Source organism: Gavialis gangeticus, unplaced genomic scaffold (genome assembly GCF_001723915.1).
Source record: "Gavialis gangeticus isolate Ggan-Ray unplaced genomic scaffold, GavGan_comp1, whole genome shotgun sequence".
NCBI classification, from domain to species: Eukaryota; Metazoa; Chordata; order Crocodylia; family Gavialidae; genus Gavialis; species Gavialis gangeticus.
In genome coordinates, this window is record NW_017728992.1 from 180,292,398 (window position 1) to 180,319,155 (window position 26,758).

Sequence of the window (26,758 nt, forward strand, 5' to 3'; positions counted from 1 at the left end):
CTGATCAGAATAGCTATCATTAAGATTGCAGACCCATATACAAACTTTCTGACAAACCCTTCCTTCCTGGTTGAAGTTTCCTCATTCATGATCTCAACACAAAAGTGAATTATTTTTGGAAAGTTTGAGCAAACTAATTTCTTCCCTATTTCAAAGTTACATGTGAGTGAAAAAAAGATGTATATACAATTATAACTATATAAATTCAAGATCTTTTTGGGAGTACACAATTTGGAAGGGCTGAACTTTCCAGATGGCTAGTTCAGTTTAGACTAATCTTCTGAACAAGTTGAAAAGCAGGAAAAAAAATCAGCATTATAAAGGGACTATAAATAACAGTTTTGTACATTCATGCCGCTAAATTCCACTACACTGAGTTGTTATATTATTTATGGAATCACATAATAATGTTACTTGATTAAGAGTAGTTTTGCTGTGTTAATTAATCATTGCAGACTTCCATAGCTGCATATATCTGCCTATAAACAAAACATATTTTAAATCACAACTGGGTAGTAACACGTGTGCATAAAGAAACCATAATAAATTAATTCTAAAATCTAACACAGACTGGAAAAATCTGTGTCACTGAATAATACATTCTTCTCCCAGCTCAAGTTAGAAATATGAGAAGTGGATGCCTTGAGCCATGCAGTTGATGGTTTAGAAAACTTAATATTCCATGCTCACTGTTGCACTTTGTGTATTTAATATATATACATATTCACTCATATTGTATACAGTGTTCACCTTCTGTAAAACGCACACAAAAACAGAGCACAAACACACTGTGTGTCCTGAGAAAAAGTGATGATTTTCAGAAATCAGATCAAAGGCGCCCTGTGGTCTGAACAGATCGCTGGAAACAATCATTGCTTCTGGCTCCCTGATATAGCTCATTTAAATGTGATCCATTTGGTCACACCTAAGACAGGAAAGGGCGCATCACAGACTGCAATTTTTAAGAGATTTCTTCAAAGATGGTCACTAAATGGTATTATAGACAATAAGGAGACTCCTCTTACAGGTAAGTGCCAAGACTTCTGAGGTGGTACAGGAAAGGGAAAATGTCTGGCTAGGGATAAGCAGTAGAAGAAACGTGTTGGGAAAGGAAAAGGTGAAAAAGAGCAATTTTAAGGGAAGGGTTAAATTCTTGGTACCAATACCAGAATCACACCTGTCATGACTGAACAAAGTTTTGACACTATGGCACAGAACAAAGCCACATGGACTTCAAAACCTTTTAAAGATACACCCATGCCATTCTGTGAGATCCAATTTATGAAATCTCTTAGAGAACGCTGACAACAAAAGAATCACAGGACAGAAAAAAGTCTGCTGGAAATTAGGTTGGTATGCACTTCCCTGAAACATTAAGGGTTTATTTTTGTTTTGGAGAGATGCCACGCATGTAGCATATGCAGGAAACATTTGCACAGTAATTTGTGTTATAAGCAGCGAACAAGGCCCTTCCTGACTCGGTTGGAAATGCTTTGGGTTAGGATTCTAGAAAAGAATAAAGTCAGGTCAAGACAATGAAAACAAAGGAGGAGACGCACAGTAACAGAGTAAAAAGGACTGTCTGGCAATTCAAATGCTGCAATGCCAGGGACAACATAACAGAGACATAAAAACAAGATTCCATAGGTGTGATGCACTTCCTTTTTTCAGACCACAGCCTAAAAAGGGTAGTATATTCCCTACATGTGGTTATGACAACAAAAATCTGTTGGATTCTAAGAGAAAGAAAAGGAAATTTCTCTACCCAGGGTTCCCCAGGTGCCAAAATACTGTGCCAACATTCCTAGAAGGGAAGAAAATAACAGATGCCCTTTTAGAGGAGTCACATGACACCTGACAGGTGACCCTCAATCCCTAGCACAGTGACTTGTCATCTGCTCATGTATGACACAGTAACGCCCCTCATCTCTACTAATTTAAGTGCTTCTCAGGAGGCACAAAACACTGTAGATGAGGGCAGCTGAGTAATGAATTTAGATGATCTACCTGGCAGACACAGAGAGAGAAAAGTTAGAATGTACTGCAACATCTCCCCTGAGGTGTTCGTTCTCTTATCTTTCCCATGACCCTGTGTTCTCACGTTTTTTGCCGAGAATTTCAAACAAGAAGATTAACGTAAGTGCATTGGGTTTAATGGCATGAACTAATTTTGTTCTGTTTCTCTGGTCTCCTCTAAATATCTGATGGCCATTGTGCTATGTTTCCTGAATTGATCACAAGGCAGCAAGACTTGGTGGAAAGGAGAGTACAAACAGGGCTCCTCAAACATTTCAGATTATCCAGAAACCATCTAGACTTCTTATGATTAGGAGAAAAACAAAACAGGAGAAATCTTTCCAGTTTGGACCATTACTCCCAATATCCTACTATTAAACGGTATGTGATACTTCAAAAGCACTGCCTACAAAAGTAGTACTGCCTACTATATTTTTCTTTAAAAAAAAATTGTAGCTTTAAGGGGCACATAAGTTCATCTAATGAGGAGGTGCAGGACGAGAATACTTGGATAGATTTTTGAACTCTACAACTCCTTAGAGGGGGTTGGGGATATAAAATGTGTTTTCCTGGTCTACTTTATCCTGATTAACAAGCACACATACCTTCTTCATAAAAATAAGCCCTGGTATAGGATGAACGAGGCATTCAAGTATGATATGGCAACAAGTATCAACAGCTGTGATCTTTTGCACAAAGCATGTGGCCTTATCCTTTCATATTTTGTCAGCAGGGAAATCTTCTAGCAGAGTGTCATTTTCTGTGTTCTCCTGGTATCTTCAAGTAGCACTTAGCTCAATTTGAAACTCTCAAAGCATCTTAAAAGTAGGCCCAATGTCACCTTAAATGCAGTTATGATGCAGAATCTAAATATGCTTCAGAATCTGAGCATTATTAGCAAAATCCTGTCCAAGGCAATCTTGTTCATAACCAAAACATGCAATGCATGGGTGTTCTGCCAACCCTAGGAGATATACTCTCTCTATGCCAACCAAGTGCTGGTCTCATATTGATTCTATAAATAACTTTTCAGCACCATTGTGAGGTTATGCAAGACATTTCTGGCTCTTTTGAATCAGGATTAGAGAGTATAACAATAACATGTCCAGCAATAAGTTGTTTTCCCTAAGAGAATATCTGATTGTATTCCATCAACTTAGTTCAATGTCTCTTATAGAAAATCCATGGCTGTGCCCACCTACCCCAGCAGAGATTGGCATAACATTTCTGCTGATAATGGGCCCAACCAGGCATGCCTTATTATTGACAACAACAGTCCTACTAACATTCAAGACATTCTTCTATTGCACAATCACATGTGATTATTGCTGAGATCCCCCGAACAGGCTGGACATGCACTCAATGCAGTAGTAGTGGAACAAGAATGTTTAAGTAACTTACTAAAACAACAAGAAAGAAGAAAGCTATTGCAATGCAATTGCTATTTGTCAAGCAACATTATTTTGAAAAGAAGTTAGCATTTTTATAGATGGCAGAGTAAGCAAACACTTTTTGCAACAAATCAAGTCCTTTATACATATCATCTAATCTTTGTTTAAGCATAACTGTTTATTCAGGGGGTTCCAATGACAATGACAGTCCAATCAAAATCCAAAGTCCAATTAAATCAATGGAAAGCTTTCTATTGACTTCAACGGGTACTGCAGTAGTTTCCCACTATAAACAGCCCACCCCGTGTACAGAATAAATTCAAGCAGGTGTTTGTTCAATAGAAACCCTATGTCTTTCAATTCAGTGTCACTGAAACCGTGAACCATGAGCCCTGCAGGCTGGATGACCCGGCATCACAGGTTGGATCTGGCTGGGGGGCTAGGGGTTGAGCACCCCAGGTTAGAATCTCAAAGGATGCTACATCAACTCCCTGAAACGTCCACTGCTACTAACTGATTCTAGATGACTGACACTTGAGCATTTGACTTGTCCACGCATTAGAAGACAGCTCTGAAAATACTGCTTAGTCCTTAAATGGGGTAATATTCAGTGACAGAGAGGTCGAGCAAGAAAATAACACATAACTAACACAAATCTAAAGCCAGCGCATCATTTATGACTGAAGTCAGGTTCATATCAACTTCCATAAGTAGACCTGAATCTCTGGTGGGACCTTTCAGGATCTCTGGTATTGACCTTTGACTGGAACTTAAAATATACAAATCTTTTAAACCATATTCCTTAGAAAAAGAGAAGTGGGAATTAGCAAACAATAGTATGAGAGGATGACTTCCTGAGGAAAAGGTAAACCTCTAAAAACCTGGGCTCTATCTGCTTGTCCTAGTATGGCTATAGGTATGGACATCAGGAGACACTACTTTACAGTTAAGGCTGCCAGGCTCTGGAATGGGCTCCCAGTTGAGGTGGTGCTCTCTCCTACCTTGGGAGTCTTCAAGAGGAGGCTGGACAGATATTTGGCTGGGGTGTTATGACCCTGGCACCTGTTCCTGTCAGGGGCAGGGGGTTGGACCTGATAATCTGTTTAGGTCCCTTCTGACCCTAAGTACTATGATATGTAGTTAATATTGAATAAAGACATATTAGAAGATATGAGGGAAACCCTGATACTGTGATCAATCCTCACCAAAAACCATGTGAAAGCACAGTTCATTAGAAGTCAGAGGCTTAGCATCAAAATATAGTTTACTGAACTAACCTAAGGTTTCTCATAGTACATTAAGCACAGTTTAATTAATTACTCAGTGTTTTTAACAGATACTTCAACAATATTCTTTTCAGATAAAATGACAAAAAAAGGGTACTAAACCAAAAGGTCATATAAATCTGTTGTTTATCTAATTTGGCCGGAATACAAAACCACATCTTGTGTGGAAGAAGAACGACGGATACAAATTTAAAAATGCGTAAACATTGGTCAACTGGTATAAACTAGAAACAATTCTATTCAAGCCAACAGTTGAAGAATTAGGTTTTATATTTTTCAGACATCTAACAGACAAATTGCAATGACAGTTCATACTACAGGACAGCTTACCGATATTTTAAACAATTAATAAAAAAATGTTCAAGATCTGTAAAGACAGCTCATTATTTATTACTGCCAGTGTGCTTAGTCTCAAGGAGTTTTTTTAATCTTAATAAACTGGTATTCAAATGAAAATGCTTCATGTTGTAGATAGAGACTACTCATCACATGCAAGAGTCAGAGGAACTTATCTATTTTCTTATACTTTTTTTAACCTTTTTTCTTGAATCAGAATGTTTATGGAATCCAAGGCATCTTCAGACATTACTTCTTGTTGGAGAACATTAAGTCATTTTTATGCTGTAAAGTTAACTTTTTTTCCTATGTAACCCTTTTATATGACCATACTGAAATGATTTCATACCTTGTGTAAGCAACTGAAGGTTTCGCACTTCTTCTCGAACTTTCAGCTGAAGAACTTGTTGCAAAATATGCTGCCGTAGGCTCTCCTGGCCAATTCCCATTCGTTCAAGCTTTTTGTCAGTAAGCCTCAGCAAAGCACGGCCTGGATCCAAAAGTAAAAGAGAAATCATCTAAGGACTTCCATTAATGTAACACTCTCATTCTAGCCAATAAGCTTATGTCTATTGCACTAAAAGCTTTAGCCCTGAAAATACATGATTCATAACGGTCTAAAATACAAAGGGGTATGGGTTTGAGGAGTTAAATACTTTCAATGCCAATGATCCATGTTCAAAATCCTTGTTTTACATCATTAGTAAAAATGAGTTTGGCAAGTTCTACCAGCCTTAGTACTTTGAGGATGAGACCATCAGAGACTGGCCTATAACGTAACAGCAAACTTCTCAAGATACCCCTGAACTTGGAACCTCTCTTCCTCAATTCCTCAAAACAGAACTATATTACAATCATACTAAATTATCCATATCCTGGACTAGTGCTGGTTGCTTCCTGAATTGGCATTCAACATTCTAGCACACTGAGGTCATGGTGTAAAAGAGCACATAACAAGGAGCATGAGAACACAGTAAATGCACACAATTCTAAAAATATGCTCTTCAATCAATGGATCGCATCCTCCTAGGTTTCAAGAATGGGACCCTGATGCTGTCACTTGGACATCATAGCAATATAAATTATTAAAATAAGAAACAAAGGACAGCAGGAAAGTATTGAAGCACTTGTGTCTACCACAGTATCTAAGCTTGTAGCAGTGCCTCCAACACTTTCTCTTAGGGTGCAGACAGACAACACATTTACTATGTAGTAAACTGACTTTACTACACAGTTAAAATGAAGCAGGTATGAGGCACAACTATGCAGCAAATCACTTGAACATAGGGTAAAGTTACCCAGTGAAAAATGTGTAGCAATATGGGAAAGTTGCTACATAAGACTGTGTTGTGTATCCAATCCCTTAGCCAATGTCATCCTGGGTTAACTATTGCTCAGTGCAAACCAGCTCCCCAACTCTTAGTAAATAGGAAAGTCATGTTAGTAAAAGTGTTATGGAGTAAATTTACCACAGAGTAAAATCCAGGGAAAAATCACTGGGTGCGTCTACACAGGATGCTATGTTGCCATAGTGACGAGCTACCGCGTTGTAGCTCATTGCCACAGTGATGTAGCGCTAGTGGGCACTAACCGTGATGCTGTTGCTATTGCACAGCAGCTCACTGCTACTGTGCAGTGGGGTTGGAAACACAGAAACAACCTGCGTGCCACTGGGACTGCGCACTATTGGTGGGTATTGTATAGTCATTTACTACTTGCTTTAGCAAATACTAAATGACTGTGCAGGATCAACTGCACAGTGGGGCGCATGTGTGGATACGCCCCTGTGAAGTAATCATGTTATGTCTGCATCCTTACAGGAAGAAAAACAATCTCCACGCTCTTGCCCCCTAAATGTTTAGGTGCTGATGGTTAGGCAAAGTCCCTATCCACCGGTAACAAGAACCACTACAAACTGTCTTCTCCTATTTCCAAAATCCTTGTCTCCCTAGTTCAATGCTAATGTGTAAATGCAAAGCCAGAGTGTAAGTACATTGACTCGGAAACATTATATTTTTTTCAAAACAGACTCAATTCTTTGCCTTTCTCAAGTTCAGCTTCATTTGCTTTCTAGTTTGACTAATTTTGTTTTGCCTTTTAATCATTAAATCTTCATCTTTTGATTATACAAGCAAGACAGCGAGTGGGAGTTCTCCCTTCTGCCTAACCCCTTTTTCAGCCTCTATGTGAACAGCACAAGTTAGCCCATAGTAACGTACTATTCAACACAGCAGGAGGAAACTCTTATTCAGTTTCTATCTTTATAAAAACAACAATTTGAGTGTCAGATTATTTTAATTAAAGAACTGAAAAAGATTATTTCAGAAATGCACAATCAGAAGCTGGAGATTTTTATTTATTTAGGAAAAAACTTAGCTAACAGAGCCCCTCTGAACACCAGACCATGTCTACTCTTTAAAAGCTGAATCACATTACTGATGGATGTGACCCTGGCTTGTATTTGTAAAGACTTTCATAATATTTCAAGATAAAATGTGATACAAATGTAATATATTTGTATATAACATTATAAATATTAACAAAAGCATATCTATGTCTCAGGTACAGAATGAAAATATTCACGTACTTTGTGCCACTCATGATGACACTCTGGACCAGTAAGGGCACCCTTTTGTCTAGTAAGCGCCTTTCTTTGAAATCATATACCAAAGGAATTCTATGGGTTAAGGTAACACCAAAAATACAGAAATTAGTATTTTACAGATCAATGCCCGCTATCCAATTCCACCAGTGAAAAAGATAGTAATAATTACTTCAATTTTTATATCATCTTATCATGCAAAAACATCTCAAAGCAATTTACAAAGGATGTATAGCAGTAGAAGAATACAGCCTGCAATGCCAATCCAGCAACAGAAAGCAAGCAAAAATAAACAAATCCTCAATTAAAAAAGTGTCAGCATCCATGTCATCTTAGGTAGGAAGTCAATACATAGTAATGTCAGGACATAAGGAGGACATGCCTCTCACCCACCTTCCTGGCCAATGACTGTACTTCTTAATATTTTGTCTAAGTACTTATTGGAATAGATTCACCAGTGCCCTTTGGGAGTTGACTGTATACACAGTGAAATTTCTTCTCAACTTCATGAGTGTCAGTCGTTTTGTAGCTCTAGTTCAAAGCACTGTCACCAAAATAAACTCTAACGCTATTTGTAGCAGCTCTTACCAGCTTTACTTAAATGAACTTTTGCACCAAACTGTTTCCCAATAGCAATAAAACAAGCAGGCCACCATCATGATGTATATGATTAGACTGGGGGTTGAAATGGAAGGATAAATGTATGGGTTGGGGGTAATTGTGAGGGAATGCAATAATATTTTTAAGGACAATGTTGTTTAACCCACATATCTAGCTGGGGGGTGGGGATATTTTAAGGCAGCCCTATCAAAAGGTGGCAAGATCCTTCTGCTCTCCCATTCAGTTAGCTGGCATAGGATACCTGCATGCGTTGCACAAGTTATTTATTGCTAAGTCACGAGGCACATACATCTCATAGATTCCAGTGCTGTTTCTCCCGAGAATCAGGCAAGAGGTTCCAGGGTGGCCTATATGCAAGTTTATTCAGAGTTCCCCTTCAGGTGTTAATTAGATCAAACAAGGAGGGGATCTTTTTTCAACTCAACATTACACACCCTGTGGGACCTATAATAGCTTCTGCAGCACACCAAGTCCTACTTTTTGATTTATGTCAGAAACACAGTCAGCAAGCAAGTTCATGAACAACGCACAATCTTTACTCAATACTATCTGCATCCTATGTCTTCACATCATGTCTGTTTACTGGCTTGAAAAGAGGAAGTTTTGGCTATTGTTAGTGATGCCATTAAGTCTACAGAGGAACAACCTAATTTCTCCAAAATCACATTTTTAAAAAACTATTCTTCTTTTAGCACTCTCTAACCTCAGAGAACATAACTAGGAACTAAAAGCAAACTAAATAATCAATAATGAATAGCCAAATAAACTTAAAAACAAAATTTTAAAACATCAAAATTCTCACAATTTTTGGACTAATTTTATCAAGTAAACAACAATAAACCTAAGAAAGGCCTAGTCTGCAGATCTTTCCTCTCACCTTAGTGTTGCCTCTGAACATGCTCTTATGATTTACATACAGTGACCTGCCATTTTTCCCTCTTATTTTAGGTAAATCCTCCAAGGTGTAAGATGTGCTCAAAGCTCAGACTCTCCTAGAATTATGATGCTGCTGATATTTGACACTTAAAGCCACACTCTGATAACTTTACATATGAATAGCACCTGATTTCTGAAATGATCTCATTAACTACGTGTAAAGTAAACTACTTCTCAGTGGGTACATCTACACATGCTATTAGTATGATACAATAAACTCCGGCACAGTTCATACTAGTGTTTACAGCTCCCAGGTACAGCGTCTACACGTGTACCTGGGACTGCAGCAGTTTGAGGAGAGCTGTGTGGCTAGGCAGCAGGCAGGGATCTGGTCCCCTGGGCTGACCGGGTGCAATCTCCATCTGCAGTCCCTGTGTGCATGAATGTTTGATCACAGTTATTTCTACAGCCATAAGATAGTACCGCCCTGACAGCACTATCTTTCAGCAGTGAAAATTAGTTTGCTGGGGTCTAATAACATCACACATGTAGACTGTGACACTTTACACCACAGCAAGCTAATCTACTGTGAGGTTAAGCACATGTGTAGATGCACCCAGTGTCCATGTCCAGAGAGCAGTTGTATGGTTTGTGGCACCACAGACCAAACTGCAGTGCCACACACTGCATATTCAGGTGTTCCCCATGCTGCTACCTTGCAGCACAGGGGGTTTTTTGACCCCCCAGAATATCTGGGGGGTCAAAAAACCCACCTGGAAAAAAGTGGGGTGGAGCATGTGGTGGCAGTGTGCGCCACTGGAGCCTGGCTGGCCAGAGCCATACTCAAGCTGGTGGCCAGGCTCTCAGCTGCAGAAGCACCATGGCTACAGTTTCCGCAGCCCCCAGGACCCCAAGTAAGGCTGCTGGGGCAGGCACAGTTGCTGGCTCCAACCTCCCCTACCCCACCTGGAATAACCTTCCACATGCCAGAGTGCACATGGCACAGGTGTTCCCAGGGAACAAGTAGCAGTGGCACAAGGTTCCTAAATTCATAGATGCTAGGGTCAGAAGGGATCTCAACAGATCATCAGGTCTGACCCCCTGCCTAGGCAGGAAAGAGTGCTGGGGTCAGATGACCCCAGCCAGATGCCTATCCAGCCTTCTCTTAAAGACCCCCAAGACAGCGGAGAGTACCACCTCCCTTGGAAGCCCATTCCAAATTTTGGCCATCCTTACCATGAAAAAGTATTTCCTGATATCTAGCTTAAATCTGTTGTCAGTTTGTGACCATTGTTCCTTGTTACCCCAAGAGGCGCCCTGCTGAACAGAGCATCTCTGATCCCTTGCTGCATCCCCGTAATGAATTTGTAGGCAGTCACAAGATCACCTCTCAGCCTTCTCTTGCGGAGGCTGAAGAGGTCCAGGTCCCTCAGTCTCTCCTTATAAGGCTTGTCCTGTAAGCCCTTAACCATACGAGGGGCTTGGGGGCTTACAAGGTGTGCCACTGTTACTTGTCCCTGGGGAACAAAACATCCAAGCTTGTCTGGATGTTGCCATTCCGAGACAAAATATAGAATTTGGTCTTTAAGGCAAATCAGACAGTCAAAAAGCCTGAGGTTGAATTGATTCAGTCCTTGCAAGTTAGTCTAAGCTGTGTATGTTGAACCAATAAACAAGTCAACAGACATTCATGTTTGATTCCAGAAATGCAGCCAGAGCCCAGCCAGCAGCCGGAGGACACTAGAATATGCCTCCCTGCTCGGCTGCAGCAGGTAGCTTGGGGCAAGGCTAGCCCATCTACCCTGGGGGGGAGGTGCAAAGCATCCTGGGATGCCGGGGGACTGTGAGTTAACTTGAATCTAGAGGGGATCTGGACAGAAGTTCAATAAACTGATTTAACCTAAATCAGTTAAGCCTGATACTACATCTATCCAGGTTTAACTTAAACTGGTTTCAGCCATTTTGAAAGCAGTTTGTGTGTACTGAACTTCTGCTCTGTTACAGATTTGAACCAGTTTCCAACCACTTATACTGGTTTATATGTAACTTCTGGATCTAACCTAAATGACAAGAGATTAACAATCTTGCCTTTCTATTTGTGACGTGTCATGTGTACCACATGGTTTTGGACAACAAAACAGTCAACCAAGTTCTAATAGGCTATTTCTACTGGGCTATAACTGAATGAATGGAAAGAACTCAATTGACTTTCCAATCCCAAGAAGACTAAGCAAGGGTACCAGATAGAGGGCAGAAAAAGATACACATTTAAACTGGAAACACACCAGAGATTCCCCATTCACAGGGCCACCTTGCAGCTCAAGAGTGCACCTCTCGGCTTAATCTGGTGGTTAGGGCATGCCCCTGGGAGATGGAAAATGTAGGTTTGAATCCTTTCAGGCTGAAAACAGCATTGATCCTTGTTTTCTCTCTTTCTCTAGCCACTAAACTGCTATATAATAAGATGGCCACCTCCTTTGGAAGCTGTTTTTAAAAAAAAGGAAGCAGCAAGGGCCCATGCTTGTATCCCTAGCATACTCAGAAAATATCAAATAGATTCAGTCCCTCAAAGGATATAGAGAGGTGTTACATAATTATTCAGACTTGAAGGCTACAAAATGGTATTTAGAGTTTTGTTTTTGGAAATTGGCTTGTAGGTAAAGTAGGTACTTATTAAAACAATGGTCCAGGGGAATGGCAAGGGTTAACTGATTTTTAAAACCTGTTTGTGATAAAAGTTTTCTTCAAGGCCCACTGTGTCTGAAGCCAGCAAACACACAGGCTGAGAAATTGAAGACATGTACCACACTGTTCCATAACGTGAATTAAGGTGGCATTAGGTCACAATACCCAGCTACAGAGCCCTTGGAATTTCCGATTTTGGTAGCTGGACCAAATTAGAAGGCCAGGCCATAGCACTGGTAAATGACCAAATTAAGATGCATGTATGTGATGGGTTTATTGGAACAAAGAAATATGCTGACAGAACTGAATGTGGACAGTATGATGCCCACAGAGAGACCAATCAACAACACCCAGAGATGAAGAGTCATCAGAGGAGGAAAAGAATACAAAAAGAGGGATTTCAGAGTACAAAGGGTCCCCCAGGGGGGAACCCAAGTCCACCATGGGCAGAGGCCTCACCACCCATGTCACCGGAGGGGACCTCAGTCCTCAACCTTCAAGCTGCTGAGATCTGACATTCAAGGCACAGCCACAGGGTGAAGCTCATGTACTGGCCAGACATATCTTCCCTCTGTGATAGCCCTGGGACAGGTAGATATAGAACTGTTTGCCTTGTCTGCATTATTCTTATCTGCTATCAGTGTGTGTCAATAAAATTTGCCTATTATCAAATGGAAAAGTCATGGTTAGTCTGAGGGTTTGGGTCTGCCTGGAACAAGGTATATGGGTCATAAATCCAGTACCAACAAAACTGGGGCTGTTATAGATACGTATAGGAACTGAAGCACCTAAAGAGGTTTCAGATTTAACTGAAGTGTCTTTAGGATTATATGAGCACTGAACAGGTTTTTTTTTGGACCACAACTCTGGTCACAGACACCTAAAGACCTGTTCTGGGTCATTAAAATGTCAAAATCCTCTCTAACTACATTGTACAAGGGTGGCTGGGTCTGCCTCAGTTTTCCCCCTTTGGCTCACCTGCCATGACTTGGATTGAAAGAAAGAAGATGTTCAGAGTTATTAAAGGGGGATGAAACACCACAGACCACCCAGAAGGTGAGTTACCCAGTCCAAGCTGGAAGGTACACAGTTATACTCACCTTGCTAATTACCTCATTAGCAAGAGAAGTCAATGTAGCAAGTACAGTCACTGTGAGAGCCCAAGATTGCCTCTGGATACTTTAGGTTATTTTCCGGCCAGGCAGAATCTTCCACATCAATTAACTTGTTAGCAGGGTGCGTTCTCCACATCTCTGAGTGTCCAGAGCTGGGAGCTGCTTCCACTGCTCCTGCCCTGCTGAGTCATCAGGTAGGCTCTCCTCTAAGCCCTCCCGGTGGTGCAGGCAGCCCTGTGTTGCTTCTATTGGCCCCACGCCACCCTGGAGCCCCCCACCTCTGGGTTCTCCTAGATGTAATGATTTCCCAGAGCCCTGCTTCCTTTCCAGGTTCCCCATCGCAGCTGTGGATCTAGGGTGAGTGCCCCATCTTCTTACCAGCCAGTAGTGTCATCTCGGGTCTTGCCATCCTGGATTCTCCCACGTCGCCAGTCAGGCTTTCCTCTCTTTCTCTTCTTTTCTCTCTCTCAGTTCTTCCTCCAGTGCCAAAGGCAAAAGTGTACTCCCTTGCCACCAAATTTATCCCGGCCACAGGGCTAATTACTCTAACCTTCCTCTGGTGTGCGATTCCCTTCACTGGTGCAAGGTGCCATCTACAGTTATCCATTCCCATGGCTAACCTAGTAATGGGGCTCCTGTCTGAGCCTGTTACGTACATCAATCACAACTTTCCCAGGTCCAGCATCACCTGCAAGTTCTGACACGTGTCCTGAGTCTTCTCTGTCAAACAGTCATTCCTAGCCTTCCTAATGAACCTCCTCTTCCCAGCAGAAAGGCCCCACACTTTTCTCCTGGGAGCTGACTATTTTCCACACTAGTCCATGTGCAACTCCCTAGGTGGCTGTCGCTATTGTGAGATTTCAAAGTACTGAGATCCCTGCAGCAGACTCTTCCTCCATTTGGCGTGGTCCTGGGTGATAGTCTCCCATGAGTTCACATCAATGTTGCATTTTTTTAAGTTAGCCTTGAGGACATCTCTGAAGTGCTTTCTCTGCCCTCCTCTTGAGTGTATGCCTTGGCTGAGTTCAGAAAATAAAATCTGCTTCAGAAGTCTGGAGTCAGACATCTGGATGACATGGCTGGACCAACCAAGTTGATGTTGGATCATATTGCTTCAATACATGTGGTGTTTGCTTACACTTAGAGAAGGACGCTAATGTTGGTGTAACTGTCTTCAAACTGGATTCAGAGGATCTTCCACAGGCAGATGGTACTTCTCCAACAACTTTAGATGTCTCCTGTACACTGTCCATGTCTCAGCTTTATAAAAGATGGGGAACACTGATGGATGTGACCCTGGCTTGTATTTGTAAAGGCTTTCATAATATTTCAAGATAAAATGTGATGCAATTGTAATATAGTTTTATATAACATTATAAATATTAACAGAAGCGTATCTATGTCTCAGGTACAGAATGAAAATATGCATGTACTTTGTGCCACTCATGATGGCACTCTGGACTAGTAAGGGCACCCTTTTGTCTAGTAAGCCTTTCTTTGAAATCATATAACAAAGGAATTCTATGGATTAAGGTAACACCAAAATATGGAAATATAGACTGCTTGATAGAACATGAGCTTGGTTTCAGATCTGATGTCACAATCTTTGAAAACCAATTTCTTCAGGCATCCAAAGGTTACACTTGCACGTCTGAGGAAATGTTGGATTTCTTTGATGTCAGTCTTCTGTGTGAGATGGCTTCTGAGGTACAGGAAATACTCAACATTCTCAAGAGTCTCACCACGGATCTAGATTACCAGAGCCGAAGATTGTTCATCAGGAGCTTGTTGGTGGAGGACCTTGGTCTTCTGAATGTTAAGCGTCTGTCCCATTTCCTTGTATGCCTTGGTAAAGACATTGATGATTACCTAAAGGTGCTTCTGAATAAGAACATACTACAGTATCATTAGTATACTGCAGCCCTCGATGATTAAGGTCAGTGTGGTCTTGGTTTTGGCTCAGAGTTGGCTGAAGTGAAACAGCTTACCATCCATTCAGTAGTTTAGCTCCACTCCATCTGGAAGTTTGTTGCCAGTCAGGTGTAGTATTATGGCAAGGAATATTGAGAAGAGTGCTGGAGCGATGTACCCTTGTTTATCTTCTGTTTGAACTTTATAGGGATCTGTGAGAAATCCATTACTGAGAACTACCACTTACATACCATCATGGCACAAAATGGTGACAAATTTCAATGGCATCCGTACTTCAGAAGGATCCTCCACAACATTGCTTGGCTGACAGAGTCTAAAGCTTTAAAGGTCATGTAGAGAGGCCTATGTTGTTCCTGGCATTTCTCCTGCAGCTGGCAAGCTATAAAGGTAATGTCAGTTGTGCCTCTTGATACCCTAAACCAGGGGTGGCCAAAATATGGGTCATGGACAAGATCCAGCCCTCCAGGCCATTATATACAGCCTGCGGGGCCCCTCTAAAATTTAGACAATTACTACCTGCTGATGGCTGTCTGTCTGAAAGCCGATGAGGCACTGGCAGCATGAGGCACCAGCTGCAGCAGCAAGCAGCTCGGGCTCTGGTTGAGATGCAACCAACCCAACCCCAACATGAACTGCCCCACCCCGTGGAAGCTTCTAGAGACCATAAGCTTCTGGCTAGCAGAGGCTTCTCTGCCCTGGCAACCCTGTGGCTGTTCCTGAGCCCTTCCTCGTCCAAGAGTTGAAATTCAGGTACGAACGGGCAGGGACCCGTTTTGGAGCAATCACCCCGCTCCATGTTCTTGCAGGACTCTAGATCTGTGCCTCCATGTTCCACTCCCAGCTAGAATGCCAGGAGCACCACATGGAGACATGGAGCCAGCCCAGTCTGATGGTAGGGGATTTCCCATAGCTCCTGGCACTCTAACACACCAGAGGGCCAAGCCAGGCCAGCTCCATGCCATGCCATGCAGGTCCAGGCCTTGCAGCTGGGAACTGTGTGATGCCAGGAGGGGTCAGGCCAACTCAGGCCGAGCTGGCTCTATGCTACACTATGTTGGTCCTCTCCTTGCAGCCAGAAACCATGTGCTACCAGGAGGGGGTGGGGCAGGGTGGGCCTGGCTGGCTCCATGTGGTGACACATGGGCCCTGGCCATGCAGCAGGGAACCGTGTGCTGCCTGGATGGATCAGGCCAGACCAGCTCTGTGCCATGCCACACGGGTCCTGGGCTTGCAGCCAGGAACCACGTGCTGCCAAGAGGAGATGGGACAGGCCCAGGTGGCTCCATGCAAGTCCTGGCCTTATACCCAGGAACTGTGAGCTGCTGGTAGGGGACAGGACAGGCCCACATACACCCAACCCTTTCCCACACACACCCACACACCCCACTCACCATACCCACACCTCACACACACACCTCACCAAAAATACCCACCCACACACTCCCTCAACCACACATCCCACATTTCCCCACATACGCCCCCTTCCCTCCCCTGCACACAATATACAAGAGTAATCCTGTAATTTTGAGCTATTATGTACTCTCCTCTATATACACTATGCAAACACACACAAATCAGGACAAAAGTATTTTTTTAAATAAAATTAAAATATGTTATAGTAGATGTTTGATTTTTTTAGTATATGATTTGGGGTTTTTTGTTCCAAGATGGTAGCCCCCCTTCCCTCCCAAAAGGAGTACTTCTGGTGCAAGGGGAGGGACTTCTGGTGGCAAGGGGACAGGACTTCTGGTTCCAAGATGGCAACCAGGCAACCAGGGCTGGGGCAACTGTCAAGGGGCGGCACTACACATGCAGCACTCAACACCTCACCAAAACTCATTAAGTGGCCATCCAGCCAAAATAACTGTCCACCTCTGAGATTGAGGAGGGGCTCTTCAGTAAGCATAAGGAGACAGTTCAGGAGAGTTATATTCATTAAATCAATTAAACTGCAATGTTGAAGAGTTGCACATCTAAGAGTTAAATTCTGTTCTAGCAACCTTGTACCATAATCCAAAGGACAAATATGGAAACTTCTTCAATTTTAGTATTACACATTCTAGTCAATGGCTCACAAAATCTTCAGTGATCTTTTCTGTGCTGGACAGCAAGGCGATCTCTCTGTAGTTTCCACAGCCGGACTTGTCTCCTTTCTTGAAGACTGTTACAGCTATGGAGTCCCTGAGGTCACCTGGGATTTCCTCATTATTCCAGATCCTTCAAAGAAGGAAGCGATAATACAGGAGATGGAAAAGCGGGAGTGGCAGAAACAGCGTGCTGCAGAACAAATCAAGAATCCAGCCCCACCCACCCTACACAGAAACACATATCCGAGCTGCAGTAGTCAGTCGATCCTGGATAGGTCTAATCAGCCATCTTCAGACACACAGATAAGACAATCATGGAAGACAATCATCCTCAAATGTGAGGTATTGCCAAAGAAGAAGAGGCTGTCCCTAGCCCTTTTCTACTCTGGCTCTTCAGTTTAAAGAAATCTGTAGTTTTCCCTTAATCTGGATCTCAGCCTTCCACCGCTACTACCTGGGAAAGTCTCTAACCCTTTGGCCCTGGTGCAAGAATGTCCACAAACAACCTCTTCTGCTGCTCTCTCACCTTCTACAACAAACTTCTGCAGATCTCCAACTAGCTGTCTCTTCCAGGGAATGCCTGCAAATACCTGACTTTGCTCTCGCTATTTATTAGCCTCAGGTGCCCCCACATACTCCTAATCAGGTCCACATTAGTTGCAGCTTCTCTTGCATAGGGTACTGGATTAAAAGGGGGTGAATTTGCTCTAGAAGTTATTCAGAGGGTAAATCAGTGTTTTTTTATAATCTTAAATGGGATTTAAAAATAGTAACTTTTCCTTAGGAACCATTCTCTTCCTGACAGATAGCTCCCAAAGGGAGAAGATGCCCAACTGTGAAAACCTACCCCAATAGTAAAAAAAACTCTCAAAAATAGGTATCCTGCCTTTCAACTCCTGCCACAAATTTGAAATCAGTAATTCCTGTTCCTGGAGCCAGCTGAAAACAGATTTCCAAATACATATTTTAATCCCTTGTTACCTATTAGGAAACACCACACCCCATCAGATATAACAACTTATTTTTATCACATTTTGGACTAAAACCCACAGGCATAGTCCAAAAGAACTTCATCCTAAAATCGCAACAATTCTGGATAAGAAAGGGAAAGAGTTAATGAGAAATTGTACAACATGATTACTGGAAGTGGTTCAGTAAGTAATTTACTGTACTGATGGGAACTATATTGATTCCTTACAAGTCTTGGGTAAAAGACTGTTAGACAGTCCTGTTTTTCACTTGAACATATCTGGGACCTGATAATTTTAATAGGAGGAAATAGTAATAACTTGAATTCCCATCTGAAATATAAATTCAGGCACAAATCATATTATGCTGCTTTTCAAATATACTGTAAAATGTGAGACAACCATTTTTAGTGCTCTCAGGAAGGACCAAACAGGACCCACAAAGTAAATTAAGCATAAATGTAAGCCTTTAGCAGGTAGTCTATAAATCCACATTATTTGCTGTATGTACATTTGCTGACCTACTTCCTGGCTATACAAAATTGTAAATATTCACTAATAATGGACTTCTATTACATTTCATATTATGTTTTTCAAGCAACAAAATTTACTACCATTGCTTGATTGTATGTATGTGGTAGATTTAAGGAACCTTAATCTAATAAACGAATTTCAAGGTCTTTTCTGTTTGTGATGAGTAGAGTAGATCTGTCAACACCTTTGATTTCATCTTCCATCAGCGGGATGCATAGTTCTTCGATTACTTGTTAATCTAATGTTGCTCAGTAGGCATCTCATTATGCATTAGATATCCTGTTTCTTTATTAATTACAAAGAATCACAATTAGATCATGCCTACGGGCAAAACTCCTGTTAACTTACTCAAGAGTAAACAGTGTTATGGTAGTGTTAAAGTAATGTTGTAGCTGTGATGGTCCAGGAATTATGCAAGAGGCAAACATTTCTTACAGCGATATCTTTTATTGGACCAACTCTATCCTAACTATACAGTTGGTCCAATAAAAGATATAACCCTAAGAAATCATTGCCTCTCTCTCGAGTAAACACACATATATAACACATATATAATACACACAAACACATATATAATAATATTAATCTTATATGTAGATTAGATTAAGAAAAGGCAAACCCATAGGGATAACATTAGAACTGATTTAACTACTGGCACAAGATTCAAACAAGAACCTTTTCTGGACTATCTACAAGAGATGGGTTCACAAAAATCCAGGGTTTTTTTGTCAGAAACAGGAATATTTAAATACCACAAACTAACCAAAACAAAAACATACCTTGTATCATCCATCCCAGCTGGAATTGGGAAATACCAAAAGAGAGAAGAAGAGAAAACCAGTTCTTCTGAGATTTTTAGCCACATTCTAAACCAAATGAAGTTATGAGGTTTTGTCTGAATACTGATCTGGTTAAGCACCCAAATAAAGAAGAGGGGGAGGGCACAAAGTGACTCTGGAACAGATGTGAATTTAGAAATGATTCCCATTTAATTAAGTGAGAACTGTACACCTGCTCCCCCTGTGCTTGCATATATATATATATTCATTAAACCAATTAAACTGCAATGAACATAGTTGAAGAGTCACACGTCTAAAAGTTAAATTCTGTTCTAGCAACCTTGTGCCATAATCCAAAGAACTAAACATGGAAACTTGTTCTATTTTATTATTACACATTCTAGTTAATGAATCAAAAAATCTTCAGGCCACTAAAGATCACTAGGTCAGTAACTCTCATCCAGGGTACCAGGACAACCAGGAGTACCACCAGACCCTTTGATGGATGCCCCAAGCTGTGAGGAGATTTTGACCTTCAGATACATTCAAAAAACCAAGAATGGTTCAAAGAAGCAACCCCACCAAAACTAAATACTCACAAGCATACTGTATTTACTTGATTCTAAGATGAGGCTGAGGAGAAGGGGGAAGAGAAGGGACAGAGGCTGGGTGAGGGCCCAGAGGGAGAGGAGAGGGGGAAGAGGGGGCTTAAGGCTGCAGGGAGAGAGGCAGGCAAGGAGCAGAGATGGTAGGGGGGCAGGTTCAAGCAGGGAGCAAGCTATCTGACCTCCTGCCCCCACCACACTGCCTGTCCCAGTAGTGGGGGGATCCCCCTCCAATAATTAAATTATGTACATGCAAAATTATAACAAATGTATACATTTTCCATGTATAGAATCTAATTATTGGGGGGTCATCTTAAATTCAGGGTTGTCTTAGATTTGGGCAAATGTGGTAAATATAGATAAATTTTAACAACAAATTTAATAATGAAATACAGAAATGATATAAATGACTAAACTACAGATAAGGCATATCAAGCAACTGATTAAACATTTATAAAGTGCACATTTATTTAAATGCATAACAATCTGATTTATATTTGAAAGCAAATTAATCTTAAAATGTGTAAGTCCTAAATTCTTAAAAAGCCTCTAACAGGGACAGCCTCTTGGGGAAAAGGACTTTCACTTGGTTTCAAATTAAGTTTTAAAAGAGCTCTGATCTTAGTTCATCTGCAGATGGGTTGTTCAGCAAGAACTATACTTTGAAGCTAAAGAGTAAATTTTTACACTCGAAGGCTTGGCTAAAATATCAAAAAGCTTGCTAAATAAGGTAAAAAATTATTAAAGTGACCCTAATAGGTGCTACTTTAATTAGTACTCATATTCCTATTCTTATCCCCTACATAAGCTATATGCTGTCTAAAATTAGCTCGTCTAGCACCAAACCATTAAATGTACTGGAGGACAACTTGCAACCTCTACCCCAGTTTTTCCAGTCCACCTTTCATAAGCTTTCTGAAATGGCTCACACCTTGTGACTTCCTCTAACCTATCATTTCCTTTGTCTCTTCTTCTCTTACCCAAATATTGGTCAAGCAAACGTAAGCAAATGCTATACCACAGGGGTGTTAAACGCATCTGGATGTGGGATGCAGGGCTGGTCTGTGGGCCTGACTGGGACACAAACCAGTCCTGTACACCCAAACCAGCGAACAGGGCCAGTCCAGCATGGGTGTTTCATATGGCACATGCCCTGGACCAGCCCTGTGCTCTGTGTGCAGCACACAGCAGCTCCAGTCTGGAGTGCATATGCGGAGCTGGTCCAGCCCCCTGGCACAGAGGGCTAGCATGGGGTGTATGCTGCACATAGCGCCTGTGCCAGCCCAGCCCTGCTCACTGGTTCTTGTACACAGGGATGGCCTGTGATGTCGAGCCAGCTGCAGGGCCAGTATGCAGGGCTGGCCCAGACGGGTACCACATGCAGCCCATGCCCAAAACTGCCATGTGTCACACTCAGTGCCTGTGGCACCAGGTCTAGCCCTGAGCACAGCATGCAGCACATGCCAGACCAGGTCGCAGACCCATGGGCTGCATGCTAGGGCTCTACAAGCCAGATCCAACCCATCAGCCATATCTTAGACACCCCTGATATACCATATAACCATTAAGCAACTTAAGCCCTGCTATAGTCTACAGAGGTCAGTCAGGTGTGAGGAGACAAGCAGATAAGTGAGGTTCAGGCGCTTCCCTTCCTGGCCACTATCTGGTTCCCACGACCCAGCCCCTCTGCAAAGAGGGAGGCACTATACTAGGTAAGTTAAGTGCTTGAGTCCAATGAAGGTTAAGAACCACCGCTTTAAGTCATGAAGCTCCTTTCTCACAAATCTGCCATTGGTAGGAAAAAAGCTCACTTTGAAAGCAGGGTTTTTAAAGCTTTCACAGCATGGGCTGAATCTTACCAGCAAAATTATCTTGAGGAACACCTCACCCATTTGTGATTGTATAAACCTCTTCATTCACAGTCACCTAAAGCTCATGTGGCAGCTACAGCAAATACTTACATGAAACAGTAAGATTGGGAACATTTAATTTATTTTAATGCTAAGTTGCTGGTAATAAAAAGGACCCATACCCTGTGACCCTACAACTTTCTGAAGACTATTACCAAAACCACTATGGCCTATCATGGATCCCAGTGGACCACTATTCAAAAAACTCCATTTTACAGTATTAAATTTTCCCATCATCACCACTTCCCAAAGGAAGAAAAACTGAATCCTATTAAAAGATGCTTTCATATCCCAGTGTTGAATAAAATACAGTTTGCACTGTTCACATTTCCTGGACAGCCTCCCTACCACTTCTGTTCCAGACACTTATCTTTGAAAAGCTTTTAGCAATGCTTCCCCACCCTCCGTCCGCCAAGCCTGCAATGGTTTTACCTTTCATTTTTTAATAAAAAATGAAATTGAGAGAGGTTTTGTGTTAATATTAATGATGTTAATAATTTATGTTAATAAAAATGGAAAATTAAAAGCTGCATGCTTGCAGGTTAAGCACTACAGAAAGCACCAGCTGTACCAAGCTTCAGAATCAGCCCCTCATTCCCCCCCACATTATTAGTGGAAACCTAACACCTGTCAAGTAGACTATGTGACCTTTGATAGGCTCTCAGCCTACAGCTTACACTGATCATTTTTCAACCTAAGGGAAAAATAATTTTCTGCTGTAAGAGCCACCTCTAGTCAATTCTGTGCCTGCTCTTATAGCTATGGATATTAATCACTGTGAGTTCACTTGTTCCATGTAACTTCACAGACTTCAATGGAGCTGCTTCCAATTTTCCCTGCTATAACTGAGATAAGAATCAAGCCATAAGGACCTTATTATGACACCCTTAACTCCCTACCTTACTCAGAACTATTCTACTAAAATCAGTGAGATTACAGTACTTCCATTCTAAGGTCTAGACCCAATAAAGCATTAAGGTGCCCAACAATTAGGGTGCACAATACTTACATTTTAGATTCCTAAGCAGGGCCCCTGCTTATGGGGAGATGCTAGACCCCACTCTGGCCAACACAGCCCCTAGAACAGACTTAACAGGAAAAGAGAGCTTAAATAAGATGGCTGCCTGTCCCAGGTATAACCTATGATTGGCAAGCTTGGGGCAGAAATAAAAGGGTCATGTGACCCAGGGAGAGGCTCAAAAGCCTAGGGTTTGGCCCAGAAGTTGTAGTCTAGTTATACCTGATAATAGGAGGTAGAGGGTTTTGTTTTGTTTTGTTTTGTTTTGTTTTGTTTTGGGGGGGGAGTCTGGACTGTCTAAAGGAAAGGACTTTGTGTCACAAAAGAGTGGAAGAGACTCTGTGCTACAAGTGACGTGAGATACGTACTTGAACATTTTGAGTTTGTGCTACTGTGGGGTGAAGCTAATCCTGGCAGTGGGGCTTGTGTTTGGTAAGCCTTATGTTTTGGAGTGGATGCTCATACTTTTGACTTCAGCCTAAACTGGAAGACTGGGGTGGCTGTAAGGGGCGGCTTGGAGGCCAGTAGGGTGCAGGAGAAGCACCCAGTTCAGGGCACTCCTAGGGGCCAAAGCCCTGGGATGTTGCATGTGGGTAGAACCCCTAGAACTATGGCATATCAGAAGACTTGGTTTATGACAGCAAAGACTGGGGGAGTGTAAAAACTGGTGCTTGCAAAGGGGTGTACATAGGTGCTGAGTGGCCCAAAGCTGACAGAGGTCCAAGCTGGAACCCAAGAATCAGAAAAAAAAAATTAGGGCTAGAAGGGACCTCAGGAGGTCATCTAGTCCAACAAACCTAGGGCCCCAAGCCTAGGGCCTTGGTGTGGTGGACGCTTGGCTGTGGGACCCAGCCAGATCAAAAGTGCGCTGAAACCCAAAAGGGCCTGAATTTAGACAAGGATCTGCCCCAAAACCTGTATGTGCCTCTTGAGGCAGCTTCCTTACAAACCTATATCATCAAGTCATGGCAGGTGAGAACCGCAAGGAGGCCGGACCCAGAGAGCCTGGAAGTAAGGGCAAGGAGATTGGAACCTGGAGGTGAGTGTGGCTGGGAACTGTCATGTCAACACTGAGATTTTTATGTTACATTGTTCCCTGTACAGTGAATTTGTAATTGGGGATTAGTGGCCTAGGATCTGTGTACAATGTGTGGACACCTCGGAACGGGATTCAGTATGCTAAACAAGGAGCTCTCTAGAGCCAGCCATTAGGGAACTTTTAGGGCAGGCACACACGTCTGTAATTTCACCATTCCTTAGGGCTCTGGTGCCTTTCTCAGGGTTACAAGGAAGTACCTCCATCCACTTGAATTCACAGCCCAAAATCTTTCCCTGAGGTTAGGGACCTGCAAACTCTTGTTGGCTTTCTGTTTTTGTTTTTTTCAAATGGCTTGTTTTTGTTTGAAACATAGGAGGAGGTAGTTGAGACAGTGTCTGGTGGTCAGTATGCTCACCCAAAGAGCAGATCTGGGCTCAACGTCGTCCTCTTTAAGAACTCCCAATACTATTCATGGGTTTATTCATGTAACAATCACTGCATAAAATACAGAAATGGTTCTAAATGCAGGCACCAGAACCGAGGTCCCTCCCATCACTGGACTAAAGCATCATTCTCCTCCTCTCTGGCCCAGTGAAAAACAGACCTTACAACGACAAGCTGAGAGCTATGGGGCTCTTTAGCCTAGAAAAGCGCAGGCTTAGGGGTGATCTGATGGCCACCTATAAGTTTATCAGGGGTGACCATCAGGATCTGGGGGAATGTTTGTTCACCAGAGCACCCCAAGGGATGACGAGGTCGAACGGTCATAAACTACTACAAGACCGTTTCAGGCTGGACATAAGGAAGAATTTCTTTACTGTCTGAGCCCCCAAGGTCTGAAACAGCCTGCCATGGGAGATGGTTCAAGCACCTACATCGAACACCTTCAAGAGCAAATTGGATGCTTATCTGGCTGGGATCCTATGACCCCAGCTGACTTCCTGCCCTTTGGGCGGGGGGCTGGACTTGATGATCTTGTGAGGTCCCTTCCAGCCTTAATGTCTATGAAATCTATGAAATTGCAACCACCTTTCACAGGGTGAATAAGGCACTCTCCCTGATGGTGGAAAATGTGGGTTTGATGCCCATCAGAGTGAGGAACTGACCTCAACTGCATTTTCTGAGCATTTAGAAAAGGTGAGTGACACTACCACTACTACCTTTTCCCTCCCACTTTTAAAAGAAAATGGTCATGCCTGGTCTAAAAACAAAATGCAATCTGCAAGGGTTAGGCATCCTCTGAAACTATGGGCTGTGCTGAGCTCCTTGGGGATCCTAAGTGGAGGATTAGCCTAAATTCTAGATTGCATTTGGGCTTAAGTGTGAGTAGAGATGAGCCACTTAGAGTTAGCCAATTCTAAGCAGACACAAAAGCTCAATGTGTGGAACCTAGGGAGTTTTAAAGCTAAAACCAAGTTGCTTATGGGGTTTAAGCCCCCTGAGGACTAGTCAGCAGCTTAGTAGGGGCTGTCTCCCAAACAGAAGCAACTTGTGAAATGATATGGCTTGTGTTTTATTCAAGAGGAAGGCAGGGAAAGTTTATATCTTAAAGCAGGGGTAGGCAACCCCCTGCACAGGAGTGAGAGCATGGCATGCAAAGGCATTTTTGCTTAGCATGTGTGCTTTGGGGTGGATGGCAGGGAAGGGGCTGGGGCTGCACTGCCATAACAAGGAACAGGCCCCTTGTAGCTCCTCTGCTGTCTGCCTCTGGCACACCAGCATTTTAAAAGTTGTACGTGTGGGTGTTTTTGGCACTCTGCCCAAAAACATTGCTGACCCCCTACCTTATAGGGTAACTGAATGATAGCTGCATAAGCTTCCAAAGGCAGCTGTTGTTTCATCAGATGCTTAGAAGAGACTCAAAAGGCAGGACTACATGATTTCATGGTCCCATCTAGCCTGAAACAACACTAAATCCGTAACATGATGCCTCAAGGAAAACTTCCGAGTTTGTCACCCACCATCTATCCAATAACTAAGTAGGCTTTCTTTTTATAACTTTACTTATATCAATTTATTCTCTTTTTAAATACAACACTCAGTTCTCAGTGTTTAAACTACTACAGATCTGTAAGCATCTAAGCAGTGTAAGATGAACCCTTGCACCCCACATTGCTTTCAGTAGTGCACACATGAATAGAAGTCACCATGCAGTCTACATGTCAGCCTTTGTCAAAGGAGAAATCGATTCCAATGAACACTAATCAGCCACTAAAAATAGAAATAAGATTGGGGGAAAACAACTTACAGCTGATGAATGCACTCCAATGAGTTTCAACAGTTTGTGTATTAAACTATATTGACAGGTAAAATTAGAAACTATCTGCATAAAAAGTCACAGATCCAAAAGACGGCAACATGGATAAGGAAGCTAAAATACAATGTTTTCATTATAAAAATAGGCATTAGCAATCAATGGTCTCTCAGTGAGATCCCAGGCCAAATTCGTAGGCCACTAATCTCCAACTGCAACTTGACTTCCACAGAATTGCACCCACCTACATCAGAATTCGGTTAAGCTTATAGGCACACAAATTGGAAAGCAGACAAGGCAAGCAAAATATGCAATATCTTATGGCAGAGCTGTCCAACTTCTAGTGGACAGGAGCCACACACCTTGGGGCACACTACCAGGAGCCATGGGCTGCAAAAGCCACATGACCCTACCCCCAGTACATTGCACAGCTGCACCCCAGGCCCAGGGGCCCGCATCCCCACCCTGCCATAAGGCCAAGTTCTGCCCCCTCGACACAGCACAGCCAGACAACCTGACCACTGCACCACATGCACAGTGCCTCCCTGCTGCACTGGGAACACTGACTCGCTCTTAGCTCCTGGACCATGAGCTCAGCCCAGTCTATGGGCTCCCCCAGCACTGAAAACTGCACTAACCTACACTACATTGCACAGAGAGAAGCTGAAAGGTGAGGGAGCCTGGAGGCCCAGCTTCCGCTGCAT

General features: G+C 42.5%; 1 protein-coding gene across 1 annotated transcript in view; it reads right to left on the reverse strand.

Annotated features, from left to right (window-relative positions):
- Positions 1-26,758, reverse strand: part of SAMD12 (sterile alpha motif domain containing 12) — a 205,096-nt gene that overhangs the window by 21,538 nt on the left and 156,800 nt on the right. The window contains exon 4 of the mRNA XM_019519476.1: positions 5,379-5,519. Coding sequence (XP_019375021.1) covers positions 5,379-5,519 — 141 coding nt within the window. The remainder of the gene's footprint in view (positions 1-5,378; positions 5,520-26,758) is intronic.